Here is a 14,380-nt window from a genome sequence, read left to right on the forward strand (position 1 = left end):
GCTACCCACACTAACACTCGTGACACAACGGGCCTAATGTGTCAATTAAAAATTTATCAACATCGGGGTGGAATTTACATTTAAATTCTTCGTACTACGTTTAAAATTGCAATTAATCAATCAGCAAAAAATTGCATTAACTCTTGGATAGAATTTCAACCAAATTTGCACCTAATTTTACAGACAAAAAACCTTTGATTTCATCACCGACCTGATATGATGCTGCAAGTTTGGAAAAGGAAGAGGCAGACAAAGCGCCGCCGCTTATATATAGCGCAAGGGGAAATAATAAGAATGGACTTTGGTGCATTAGACAAACGGGGAATAACTACGTATTGTACTGTCTTCGATAAAGCCATCTAATTCATATGCGATTAGATGTAAGTAACACACACACACACACACACACACACACATATATATATATATATATGAAACTGTCACTACCTTTTGTAACGACTTGGGTCTGTCGCGGCCGAGATTTGAACCCCGGCCTGCCGCATGCAGGTCGAACGCTTTAACCTCTAGACCACCGGACGGTCTAAATATTTAAGGGATAATCTATCCCAATAATGATAGTATAATATTGAATATAATCGTATTTCAAATATTTATGGAAAATAAAAGAATACTTGTATAACATCTGTCTTAAAAGAGGAATGTACCACTATGGAATTGATATACCACAAGATCATAATAAGCTTACAAGTCATATCTTTGTCATTCATAACAACTAAAAATTCAACACTATTCATTCCTTTGCTATACATATCGAAAAGTAAGTAATGTATGTATTTCCTTGATTACATACCAGTTATTTTGAAAAGTAAATTGTGCTTTTTTATTTTAAATTCGATCTTGTTCATTAATTTTCAACAAAAAATGTATTGTCGGTGTCAAATTGGTGATATGTATGTTTTAACCATTACTCTAGGAATGACCCTTTATCCTACTACCTTAGCTTTTAAACTTAACCATGAATTCTTAACTCATACACTAACCTTAGCCCCTTATACAATGCTATTTCTATACAAAATGTAGTCTTTGTCAATATAGTTACAGTGTCGATAAATCTATTTCTGGAAAACAATTAAAAATACACTTGTTAATGATTGTAACATTTCTAAATGTTCATTTACATTTGTTTGGATGATGCCTAAATAAAATCAAGAATGACAAAAAAAAATCATCGGAAGAATAACATCTGCATAAGCTTTGGATGGTTAATGATAGGATTCTCATATTTGACATGCTTATTTGTTGTGACAAAACGTTTCTTTTGATACCAAAATATTGACCTCATATCCTTAACCTTGGAGTTTGACCAACTTTGGAAAAACTCACTTAAACATAACTTTTGAATGGTTTGTGATAGGGCTTTCATATGTCATATGTGTATTCGTTGTGAGGTTACCGTTGTTGCAATACGGAGGTATTAGTGTTTTACAAATACATTTATTACACCCAACAGTCCCATATTTTCACAAATATAGCAAATTGTTGAATAGAACAGCAATTTGACACGACGGGAAGTAAAAAAAAAAACATGTTTCGCTGACGAACGAATGTTTTCTGGTCCTCACTAATACGGACAAGCAGTTGCTGACATTTATCATGTGTAAATTGAAACTCATACTTACCATTTATTGAATATCTATGAGAAACATGGTGTGACCCGTTGACAGGGGATGTTTACTTTTCCTAGACACCGGAGGGCTGTTCAGTAGAGCGAGCGCTCGCGATTGTTCGCGGTCGCTCGCTTCTGAACGGTAGAGTTCGCCAAAGTGCTCGCGGTCGCTCGCGAACCTGCTCCCGATGTAGTTCGCTATGTAATCCAATATGGCGTCCAATGTGTTGATCAGTAAATTTGCCATTTGATTTTTGACGAAAGCTGCCCGCTAATAGCTCTTCTTTATTCCGGAATGTCCCATTTGAATAGGTTTTAACTTTATTTTTGTTTGAAAAAGGTCAAGGACTTTAAAGAAGGTACGGTTGTTGATAATTTGCTACAAAGATAGAAATAAATGAAGAAATGACAAATTTTACCACTTTTTGTCTCTGTGTAACACTTCAGAAATCATAGTTACAAATAAGTGGTTTGTCTGTCAAATCTTTTAATCGTCTGCTTTCATCATTGAAATGGCTTCCTTCAACGAACGATCCAGCTTGAGATCCACTACTTCCAAGTAAGATTACTCACTATTCTGATATATAACACATAGACGACACTAAAGAAGAAGGGATGGACAGAATTTTCCTTTTATATCAAATATACAACCAACTATGCTGGATGACGTGTCTTAGTATTAGGAGAGATGAGCTGGGACCCCAGCATTACTTAGTAGTCAGGCGATTTAACCACTGAGCTATCCAGAACGACATGACCAGGTTCCGTGTAGCCCTAGCTACAACATTGCTCCCTGCACCTTCGGAGTTGTTTCACCCCTGGCAGGACTTTCACTTGAAGTCCAGGGGTGATCTCTGGTACCAAATGTAATATTAGAGGATAAAATTTGTGGCTAGAAAGATATTGAACCCAGGACCCCTGCATTGCTAATCAGATGCTCTAACCACTGAGCTACCAAGGTGTTCCCAAACTACTACAATGCATAAAGGTGGGGGACACCTGCATATATAATAATAACTTGTGATTTATATGAATCATGTAGGCCTATGTTCACTATTAATGCATTAATACTCGAGCACCTGTGGGTGTTTGTAGAGTGAAAAAAAAATGTAAAAGTCTATTTTGAATATATGATGATCCATTGAGTGTAAACCGTATATGCAGTACACATGAATACTAACATTAGTAGTTGGATCAATTGCAATGGGTCTGCTTACTTGACGCTCTCTACAAAGGAGACAAATATAACATTTATGAGCCCTACACACTGTAACAAATCTATGATTCTAAGAATGGCTCCAACAGCTTGGGATTATGTAGGAAACTTCATTGGTGAAGATGTTTTGTAGATCACTTAGAAGTGTGCCTCCACCCCACCTATTAATCAGTCATCATGATTGTGGATAAAGCAATCTATTAAAATTAAATGTTAATATCTATCTTTTAGATCTGTTATTAAGCAAATTCTGTTGGATGAACTCTTGGAAGGAGACACTTGTAATTCCCAAACTGACTACCTGCAGATGGGTGAGGATTTCCTGAGCATGGCAGTAGTAGATAGGGCAGCAAAGCAGGAGACAGGAAGGATTCCTGATTATGTAGAAATGACGGTCCCAACTTACAGTGACCCAATGTTTCGGAGCCATTTCCGGATGACTCGGACCTCCTTAAACGTAACCTTTTTTAAGTCTCCCAAATGAAGTTTTAGAGACTTATTGTTTTTGCTCGGTTCTTATTATTGTTCTGCTTTTTGTGAATTATACCTTTGGCGCGCCAAGTTAACAAACTGAAATAAGTGAAGATATCTTTATTTTTTTTAAAAGATCTCATCAATTCATGTGATGCACATGCCAATTCAATTAAAGGTCTCTTCAAATGAATAATGATATCTTCAACTCTGAATTATTGTACACATCAATTGAACTGATAGCATTGATTTTTCTGCTGAATTGGTGCACATATAATTGAATTGCTCCTCTCTTCAAATAAATTGATGATATCAACAATTGAATTGCTACTACTCAGTTGAAGAGAGCAATCATTTAGTTGATGTGTGCATCACTTCAATTAATGCACAGAATAATTGAATTATTGCTCTCTTCAATTGAATTAATGGTACAATTATTTCAATTGATGTACACAGTAAAACATTTTTCTGCCGTACCAATTCATCTTTTGAGAAATGATTGATGGTGTCCTCTAGATGTGCAATAAATTTTCTGAATTTTGTTTTTCACCTTGAGGGGCAAATAGGTTGAAAAAAACCAGGAACAAAACTCTTGTGCTCAGTGCATTGTGCATTTACTTCAAGGGTTGGAATCTCAATCATTGTAAAGATATTTGAATACTTAAAAATGTTTTTGGATGGGATAAATCTGGGCCCTGACAAAGAATAGAACAGGCTTTCGCACTTTGCCATTCAGAATATTCAATGCATCTCAAGATATGTGCAGTAGGAATACATTATAGTATAGGGTATGTTATGTAATAACTATTGTAGCTTCTTGCTAGTTACAAAAGTACAACCGAGAGTATATTTAAAGACAAACACTTGTGTGCTGGTATTGTCTTATGAAGGCATCCAGTATTCATCTGCTTCTTTTCCGTGCCAAAAAATGTATGCAGTTGTTCTCTGGAACCTGTTCATCAAATTATTAGATACACAAGGACATGATAACTCATTATATCTAGTTGTGCAGAGATTTTTGAAGGGGATTAAGGTACATTGTATATATTGACAAGTGTGATAGAGTCCTGGGGTCTTAGGAAGTGAGAATAGAATGACAGGGCCTACAAGCCAGTATCAAGTTTAAGGGACTCCATTAAAATGAAACCTTGAGTAGCTGTTTTATATTTTGATTGTTGCGTGAAGTATAAAAACATTGGTGAAGGTTGACTTTGATCAGACTGTCTAACCATGAACATAAACACTGGTATAGCTTTAGAACTTAGACAGATAGTGACCTGGGATCTGTAGAAATGATAAAGAGGATGATAGGACCTACAAACTAGTATCATCAAGGTCAAGTAACTCCATGACCTTGAAAATAATTTTTGGAGGGTTAAAAATGAATTTACATACAACACAAGATTTAACTTAATATTTAAGCTAATGCATTTGTAGCTCTATAAGAATTCGTTATACAAGTATGATTACTTTTGTATCTACAGATGAAATATTTTGTGTTAAAGCAAAGAAATGAATTTTATTATGCTCAAGGTTAAAAAACCTAGAGCATTTACCCAATAAACTAAACGTATATATTTTTATGAATTTTATCATTATGGTAAGGAAGAAGGCAGTCCTATATGTTCATAATTTTACTTACACTTTCCTATTTCCTATCCCAAATCCTTATTGTATTATTGTATGATGTTATGTCAATCTTAAATGTCAGATATTTCAACTATCTGCTATAAGAATCTGAATAATAAACCAATTTTGAGGCTTTAGTCCAGGGGACAGGTGAGTTCAGTAATTTACAATGTAAATCTTTAATAGCTACTGCATGCAGTAAATCACAGTTCCAAGTAGTTCATGGAATTTACTCTTTGTGCAAGTCTACAAGATGTACAGTTGTGTTTTCATGTAGATAATGTAATGCATGGAATTATGTTTACACACTTGTGTATCTTTAAATAGTAGAATTTGCATCCTATATATTTCCAACCACATCTTTATTTTCCTATCCCAATATCTTAATTCAAATCCCTTTGTGTATTGCTAACTGTCTTCTATGAGGATATGTGGGTTCAAATCCCACCACTACTTATATATATTACCTTATTATCTAAAGTAGTGAGTACTATAGGGATATCCTCATTGTCTTGCTAACAATTCCTATTTCACAAATGTGTATGTGATTGTCAAGTAATGTTACATGTATTTCTTGTGAATTCTGTCACATGTACATGTATTATATATATATATATATATATATATATATATATATATATATATATATACACCTGTACAATCCAAAAATATAGTATAAATAGTTTAATAGAGAAAATAACTCAACTGCTTTCATTTTTTTATCTTTAAGTTTAGCATTGCATTTATGCTTTTTAAAAATGGCTTTTTCTCATATATATATATATATATATATATATATATATATATATATATATATATATATACACCTGTACAATCCAAAAATATAGTATATATATATATATATATATATATATATATATATATACACACACACACCTGTACAATACAAAAATATAGTATAAATAGTTTAATAGAGAAAATAACTCAACTGCTTTCATTTTTTTATCTTTAAGTTTAGCATTGCATTTATGCTTTTTATAAATGGCTTTTTCTTGAAAAGCAAGAGCAAATTTCCTGTCCATTTTTTTAAACCTGTAACATATTGTAACAGTCCTATTGCTTAAACCAAAGAGATTATACTTTATTCTTTGTAATTACAGGAACTTATTGATTTCATTGGGCCCAAATTTGGGTCAATGAAAAGTGTCTCCTTGGAGAAAAGGACCCTTGCCTGCATATGGTATCTTGGCAATATGGAGACCTTCCGAGGTTTTGCAGACCGCTTTGGTATCAGCAAAGGAACTTTACATTTTCTGTTGAGTCAATTTAGCAACATGTTTAAGGATCACATTTTTTTGCAAAACCTTATTTCATGGCCAACAACAGAAGAAAAGTTAAAAGAAATATCAGAGAAATTTTCTCAGAGGGCTGGGTTCCCTAATGTGGTGGGTGCCATTGATGGTACCTATGTACCAATCAGTGGTCCCTCTGAACATAGGGATTCCTATATATGTAGGAAAGGCTTTCCAGCTATGCAGCTGCAAGGAGTTTGTGACTCCCAATTAAAATTTCTAGATGTATTTTGCGCATATCCTGGATCAGTTCATGATGCCAGGGTATACAGAAATAGTCCACTTTTTGAAGTTGTGCAGAATTTACAAGCCAATTTTCATCTGTTGGGAGACTCTGCATACCCCATGTCAACAAACTTGCTGACTCCTTACAGAGACAATGGTCACCTTACCCTTGAGGAGAAACGATTCAATAATTCTCACAGCTCCACAAGAGTGGACATTGAGAGAACGTTTGGTCTTCTTAAGGGTAAGTTCAGGAAGCTGAAGTTTCTTGACATGAGGAATGTAGAGGATATCCCCAGCATCATAATTACTTGCTGTGCGTTGCACAATTTCATTTTAATGCATGAAGGTCTGGATGAAAGTGAAGTTGATATGGAAGATACAAGTGTGAGTGTGCAGAGCGAGAATGATGTGCAAGATATAGTTTCAGGGGCAGAGAAACGAAGAGACATTATGGCCCTTCTATTATGAATTTATGCTTTAAAAAACTGTCAACATGCCATTTTGTGGTTCTTTATAAGTGAGACAAGTGCTATTATCAGCATTCTATGTTAATTTATTAATGGTATGTACATGGACTTTAATGAGACAATGGTCTGGCCTGGTGTCTGAATTTTTTCTTAAATTCTGAAAATATAAAATATGTATATATAAGAAACAATTCTCATAGTTCATTCAATAAGAAATTGAAATTGTATTTAATGGAAGTAATTTTGGCTATAACATAAATGAATAAATGGTCTATTAAGGAATATATTTATGCTTAAAATGTGTTTGTTTAAGGAACATTGACCAATCTTAACTTATAGACCTCACCCTGCAAAAAAAAAAATGATCAGTTCTGGTATGGGGTCCATCTGTAAACATTTTGCAAATACCCCTTTTTAGCTCACCTGAAAGTTCAAGTGAGCTTTTCTGATCACCCGTAGTCTGGCATCCCTCCGTCTGTAAACTTTTAACATTTTTTACTTCTTCTCAAAACCACTGGGCCAATTTCAACCAAGTTGGCACAAAGCATTCTTAGGTAAAGGGAATTCTAAATTGTTAAAATAAAGGGCCAGGTCACCTTCCAAGGGGAGATAATCAAGAAAAGGTAAAAATAAAGTAGGATCATTAAAAAATCTTCTCAAGAACCACTGGGCCAGAAAAGATGAAATTTATATACAAGCTTTATTAGGTAGTGCAGATTCTAAATTGTTAAAATCATGGCCCCTGGGGGTTGGATGGGGCCACAATAGGGGATCAAAATTTTACATACAAATATATAGGAAAAATCTTGAAAAATCTTCTTCTCAAGAACCATCGGGTCAAAGAAGTTCACATTTACATGGAAGCTTTCTGACATAGTGTAGATTCAAGTTTGCAAAAACCATGGCCTCCAGGGGTAGGTTGGGGCCATAATAGGGACTACGGTTTTACATGCAAATATATATGGAAAGTCTTCTGATATGGACCAAGTTGACTCAGGTGAGCGATGTGGCCCATGGGCCTAGTGTTTATTAAGAACCACAGAACCAATTTCAATTACACTTGGCTCAAAGCATTATTGGATGAAGTGCTTTCAAGATTGTTAATTTCATGGATCAGACCCCCTTGCAAAGGGAGGCATATATTTATAGGGTTGGAAGATTTTGAAATTTTCCTAAAGAATCATAGATTACATTAATGATCAAATAATGACCCTGGAGTCAGGATGGGGTCAATATGTAGAATAATTTCTTTCACTATCTTCACGGGAGAAGTATTAGTGAACAAACTATCAAATTTAATATTAAAGCATTATTATATAGTATTGAAGTTTGTACAAATGTTATTTAATCAAATTTGGCTGTATGCCTATGGTTCACAACATCAATCAGATGCTCTGCAAACTAAGTGTAGTTATTTACATGTAGTTGAACTTAGTCATTTTTTAAAGCATTTCTTGAATAGACGGTACCTATTTTGTGTAATCAAATCCTCTTGCACCTCTAACTTGACATTCCTCAAACTTTGTATAGTTGTTATATAGACATATTGAAGATGTGCATGTGTCTTTTTGAAAAGTGATTAGACATTTTTTTAAATTTACATGTAGTTGAACTTGGTCATTTTTAGGCATTTCTTCAATAGAGAGTACATATTTTGGGTGATCTACTCCTTGTACACCTCTAACTTGACATTCCTCAAACTTTGTACAGTTGTTGTGAACACATTGATTTAAAGATGTACGAATGTCTTCTTGAAAATAATCTGACAGTTTTCAAAAAATTGTTTAGTTGAACTTTGTATTTGTTTTAAGCATTTCTGAATACACGTAGACGGTACCTATTTTTGTTATCAACTCCTCTTACAGCATTTATTTGATCTCCTTCAAACCTTGTACAACTGTTATGGAAGCATTGCAAATGTGCATGTTTCTTTTTGGAAGTGATCAGGCAGGCATTCTTTGAAAAATTTACATGTGCATGATGAAGTTGAACTTCGTCATTTTTTTTAAGCATGGTACATGTACTATGTGTAAGGAACTCGTCTTACAGCTTTTACTTAACATTTTTCAGAACTGTACATTATAGATGTTATAAAAACATTGAAGATATATACATGTGACATTTTAAAAATGCTTCTGGTGTTTTCTTGGAAAAATTCTACATTTATTAAATTTGTCATTTTCCAGTATGTTTTCTACTGCTGTTCCTATGATAGATTACATATTTTACACCAACCTGGTCATTTCTGTTCTTGAATCATTTTTTTTAGTTTTTTTTTTTAATACTGGTATGTTAAAGATTACTTGCTATGTCATTGTTCTTGAAATTATATTAATTGAATTGTTATTGTGTTTTTGTAACTACAGTTTATATAGGACACCTTAAATTAATTTCGAGCAGACAGTGCCAGAAGTGTGCCGCAAAAATTCGGCAAACTGTGCACCAGAAGTATGCAGCAAGACTGTGCTGCAAACTGTGTGCCAGAGGAAAAATTTGCATACGAAAAGTATACTTGTGGCAAATGCGCTGCAACTAGTTGCGGCAAACTTCCTGCAAATGTGCTGCAACTGTGTGCCAGAGGGCTTACATGTATATTTTGGTAAGGGTATCCATATATAATTGACAAGACTAAGGTATAACTGTTATATATATATCTTAGTGACAGGTAGTGTTTTATTAAGCTACAACTGATTACATTTACATGGGGTATATTTTAATTACCTATTGGTCTGAGGCATTGGCCAGACGTTCCAAAGCCTGGACCCTCCTCTCCTCCAGACTTAGCTTCGCCTTCTCCAACTCCATCCTCTCCTCGTGCATAGCCCGAAGCTCTGCCCTGAAACTTCCTACCCATTTGGGTTCTCTCGAACTGTTGGTTTTCCTTTTCTTAGGAGAGGATGGAGTTGGAGTTGGTGCTGATGTTATTGGTAAGCTGGAGGCTGCAGCCACTGGTTGTACTGCAGGGTCACCAAGAAGAAGATTCTCCATTTCACTGAAGTACTGCCAAGACTGGCGACTGTTGCCAGTCTTAGAATTTCTCTCCATGATAATTTTATACCTAATATAAAACCATAAGTTCTCTAGACAACAGAACAATTCTTTATACAAATTTAATTTGTTTTTGTTTAAAACAAATGTCTCCCCAGCTCCCCATATTGAAAGTGCTCCAGATTACACTTTCCTCCCTTCAATGTATTGCATGGTATGGAGGATAAAGTTAGAGCAGGAATATAGACACTATGAACTGCACTTGTGCATCAAGGAAAAAGATGGAGAAAAGATTTAACATCAACATGACCAATGCCATTTTTCTATATGATACAAAAATAATGACTGTTATAAATGCTGAAGTACCAGTAGGAAAGTGAAACATACACTTGTACATGAAAAAAGCTATTGACACTCCTCCTTGATCCACTGTAAATTGTAGGAAATTATTAGATCCCTGAGTAAAAACAACGTGAACATCATTAAATGATAATGAAGTATTGTACAAAATTTGAAGGCTATCAGATAAGCCATGTAGGAGACTGTGTACAAAAGCTTTTTCACATCTTCTATAATAATTTTAGGAAAATAATTGGATCCTCACATGTCAACAATATGCACATCTACACTTGGCAATGAAGCAATCTACAAAGTTTCAAATTTATCTTATAAACCATATTGGATAAGAAAAGTTCACCAGAATTTGTGACAGACAGACCGAAGTTACAGACAGACCGACCGATAGTGCAAAAACAATATGTCTCCCCCTGAAAGGTGGGAGACATAACTAGATAACAGAGAACTAAAGAAACAGTGATCAATGCTGAGTAGTGTTTTAAAAATGTAATATGAAGTCCTCTCAATAAATTTCTAGTTACTTAGATATTCACGCTAACCTCATTTTCAGGGATCGAAATTTCCTACTGCATTCTTCTCCAGTGAATATGTAGCCCTTCTTACACATCTCCTCAGACATTCTCCTCCAGGCCTGTTTTTGTGTAATTGTGCTGGAGTTGAAAATGTTTGATAACTCCGACTTCTGGTCGATTAGAAGGAGCACAGCCTCGTGACACCATTTTTGCTCTAACAGAAATATTCTACACTTTTAATATTCAAAATCAATGTTGCTGTCATCTTAACCTGCAAGGCAATATTATTAGTATTTTTCCAAGTTACATTCTATGAAAAATAAATTAAGATTGATTTAAATAATAGTGAATTACTTATATATTCATTCGAATATCAAATACAGAAAATCAAACGAGACAACAAAAAATGTTTTAGCAACATTAAATAGCCACGATTCCCAATATTAAGAAGGCATGCAGGAAGTCATTGGTTAAAAAGTTTATGGAGATCTTCCACAATACACTACTTCAGATTTAGATAAGCAGTGGTGGGACTCGAACCCACAGATCTACATTCAAGAAAGTTAGCAACACATAAGGGCATATTGGAGGAAATATGTATAGTAGGAGGAAATTAGTTAGACCAGGACAACATACAAAGCATAACAGGGAAAAAGGAAACTGAACAAGAATATGATATTTTTTCAATTAATATAGGTCAATGCTAAAACATTTGGGAAGCAATACCAATTCATTCATTCAGTGAAAAGTAATTCGGATTTAATTTGTCAAAGCCTCAAAGGCATTATCATGGTTACATGTATGTGTTAGCAAGACAACAGGGATCTTCCTATAATCATCACTACTCTGGATCATATTCAGAAGTAGTGGTGGGATTTGAATCCACAGATCCTCACATCAGACAATTAGCAACATACAAGGGATTAGGATTACGTTATAAACATAATGAAAGTGTAGCAGTTAACTAGGTTTGATATCCAGTGACCAAATGGTTCAGTTGGTGAGGCACCGGGCAAGTGATTCAGGGGGCCCGGGATCGAGTACCAGTCTGATCCATTGCATTTTCTCCCTTCCTGTTACAAAGGGAAAAGCATACACATTTGGGAGAAAATAAAAATCATAATATTAGTAAGACATCCACAACAGACATTTCCCCGGAATAGTGGTACAAGTTCTGATGTCCCTGGAGAAGAAATGTTAATAATTCAGTAATTCACCAGGTAATTTCTAACCACATTTGATACTCCTAGCAATATTTATAGAATTCAACATAATTTAAATGGAAACTGTATACAGTATCATTGTTAATGAGATAAATTATTCAATATCATACAAGTGCAATGTAGCTTTTAAAGATATGTATGTTACCTCCTTGCTTTTCTGATTGCCCATGAGCCTCATCAACATCTGGTACACCTAAAATGTTTTCCAAAATAATTTACATGTAAAATGTGTGCATTATATTATATACATGTATACACACACATGCATCCATCTACACACATATAATCATACCGTCCCGTGGTATCTTTTGCATTACAGTGGAGTATTAATCATATGTACTTGTACTACCTTTACTATGATTACATGTAGTGTTGTTATGTACATGTATATATTTTTTTATTTTATTTTTTCTGTGTGTATTTCTGACTGTTTTGCATTAGGATACGTGGTGGTACTTACATACAATACAAATAAGTATTATCATGTTCAAAATGTCTCATGTATGAACATTGCTCATACTAATAGTGCATATTTTACTCTTGTTTCGTCTTTTCTTTTTATCGTCATTGCACATTGAAATGTTAACAATCATGTATGCTGTATGCCCGAGAGGGTCCTAATTTGGAAATAAATCATATTCTATTCTATTCTATAATCATATATATATATATAAAAGAGTTTACATGACACTTCTACATGTTCAAATTGAAATATTACCTTCATATGCACATTCATAGTGTATGTGAATGATATTAAGTTTCATTTTGAAAGACTAGTCAGAAATGTTAAAGGCAATAAATGAAGAATGTTCTAATTTCAGTTGTCTACAAGACTTGGAAAAATGTATATGGTTAATAGGGAAAATCCAAGAATTCTTGTGTCTTGTTTTCAAATTCATAAACTTATATTGTGACTAGTTCATGTCCAGTACAGAGTCTACATATTATGTACAGGTATTACATATACATCAATATTTTCAATCTCTTTCTTACAAATGTTTGAATATTCTTGAACCCCAACTTTTGGTACGAGTATTTTTATGATTAAAATGTGTATGCAAATAGATATAGATACAATGATATTTATGACTAAATGATTTATGCATCATCCCTCGATACCTTTAGGTTTATACAGTATGTTTATGCCCATATGATAGGGGCCAATTATTTGGCAATATTATCTATCTGTATCTGTATCACTGACAAAGACATTTGAACTGTGTATTTATTACTGAATGAAACTTGCAGGTTTGATGAAAAATGGACCATCTTACCTAGATCTCCATCACTGATGGCATCAGTGTTACATCTACCTGTCTCTGTCGTATCTTTACTATAGGATGAAATGTAAATCAATCAAATTAAAGGTAATGGTATTAACCCGAAAGGAGTGAGGGGGTTCTATGCACATTAATATATTATATAGTAAACAGTTGGAATATCTTGAACTCTGTTCAACTGTTCAATGTTTCAGTGCATTCAAGTCGTCTGATAAAGTATCACAAAATGATAACATGTATACTTACCTAGTGTTTTCTCCTGAATCTGGCACAACCAGGGTCTGTCTCTGAGAGTTACTCCCAGGACAGGTGTGACCCTGGCATTCTGACAAAGAATAGAACAGGCTTTCGCACTCCGAGCATTGAAATAACGTCTCTTTACAATACTTTTCCATGGTTTGAATAGCAGACGATAATGACATGCGACAAGGGAACCACTTTATTGTAACACTGTATTTATTTTCAATTTACAGAGACAAAAAAGGGCCCAATTGTCGAAGTCTTTTCTCACGATTGTACTCAATCATACCTGAACTGCTCTTCTTTAGTTTTTTGGTTGTCGTATACACAAAGCATCTAAAATCAGAACCACTATCGATTGTACATTCCGGGAAATCATTGTAAAAGGTAAAACTTTAAAAATCTACAATTGTAAATTTCATAGAAGCTATAAACTCAAATTGTCCGCCATATTGGATAAAAAACGAGCGCTCGCCTCCGTTCAGTTGACAGGTGCGCGCCAGGTATGACACGGTTAGCGAGCACTCGCTCTACTGAACATACCTCCGATTCCACCTCTAGTATATCCAAGGATCCATGTTTCATGCCGATTATTAGGCCATTCTTGGTACTCTGATTTTGACTACGGATTACTCCGTTTACCTGATTAGGATATAGGGCTCACGGTGGATGTGACCGGTCGACAGGGAATGCTTACTCCTCCTAGGCACCTGATCCCACCTTTGGTGTGTCCAGGGGTCCATGTTTGCCCAACTCTCTATTTTGTATTGCTTATAGGAGTTATGACATTGATCATTATTCTTTTCTTCACCTTCCATTCATAAGGGAA

General features: G+C 34.6%; 2 protein-coding genes across 2 annotated transcripts; one reads left to right on the top strand and one right to left on the bottom strand.

Moving 5' to 3' along the window:
- The first annotated feature begins 2,130 nt into the window (after positions 1–2,130).
- Positions 2,131–9,295, top strand: LOC125669802 (putative nuclease HARBI1). The gene is made up of 3 exons (XM_056147304.1): positions 2,131–2,186; positions 3,075–3,300; positions 6,065–9,295. Exons 1-3 carry the CDS (start codon positions 2,140–2,142, stop codon positions 6,950–6,952), a joined length of 1,161 nt encoding a protein of 386 aa, XP_056003279.1. The 5' UTR covers positions 2,131–2,139; the 3' UTR covers positions 6,953–9,295.
- A 133-nt stretch (positions 9,296–9,428) lies between these two features.
- LOC130047609 (uncharacterized) lies at positions 9,429–14,136 on the bottom strand. Its single transcript, XM_056142955.1, has 4 exons — positions 14,095–14,136; positions 12,177–12,224; positions 10,836–11,041; positions 9,429–10,009 (listed from the first exon to the last, which is right to left on the bottom strand). The coding sequence occupies exons 1-4, from the start codon at positions 14,134–14,136 to the stop codon at positions 9,673–9,675; spliced, it is 633 nt and encodes a 210-aa protein (XP_055998930.1). The 3' UTR covers positions 9,429–9,672.
- Between the last annotated feature and the right edge of the window lie 244 nt (positions 14,137–14,380).

This window comes from Ostrea edulis, chromosome 1 (genome assembly GCF_947568905.1).
Source record: "Ostrea edulis chromosome 1, xbOstEdul1.1, whole genome shotgun sequence".
NCBI classification, from domain to species: Eukaryota; Metazoa; Mollusca; class Bivalvia; order Ostreida; family Ostreidae; genus Ostrea; species Ostrea edulis.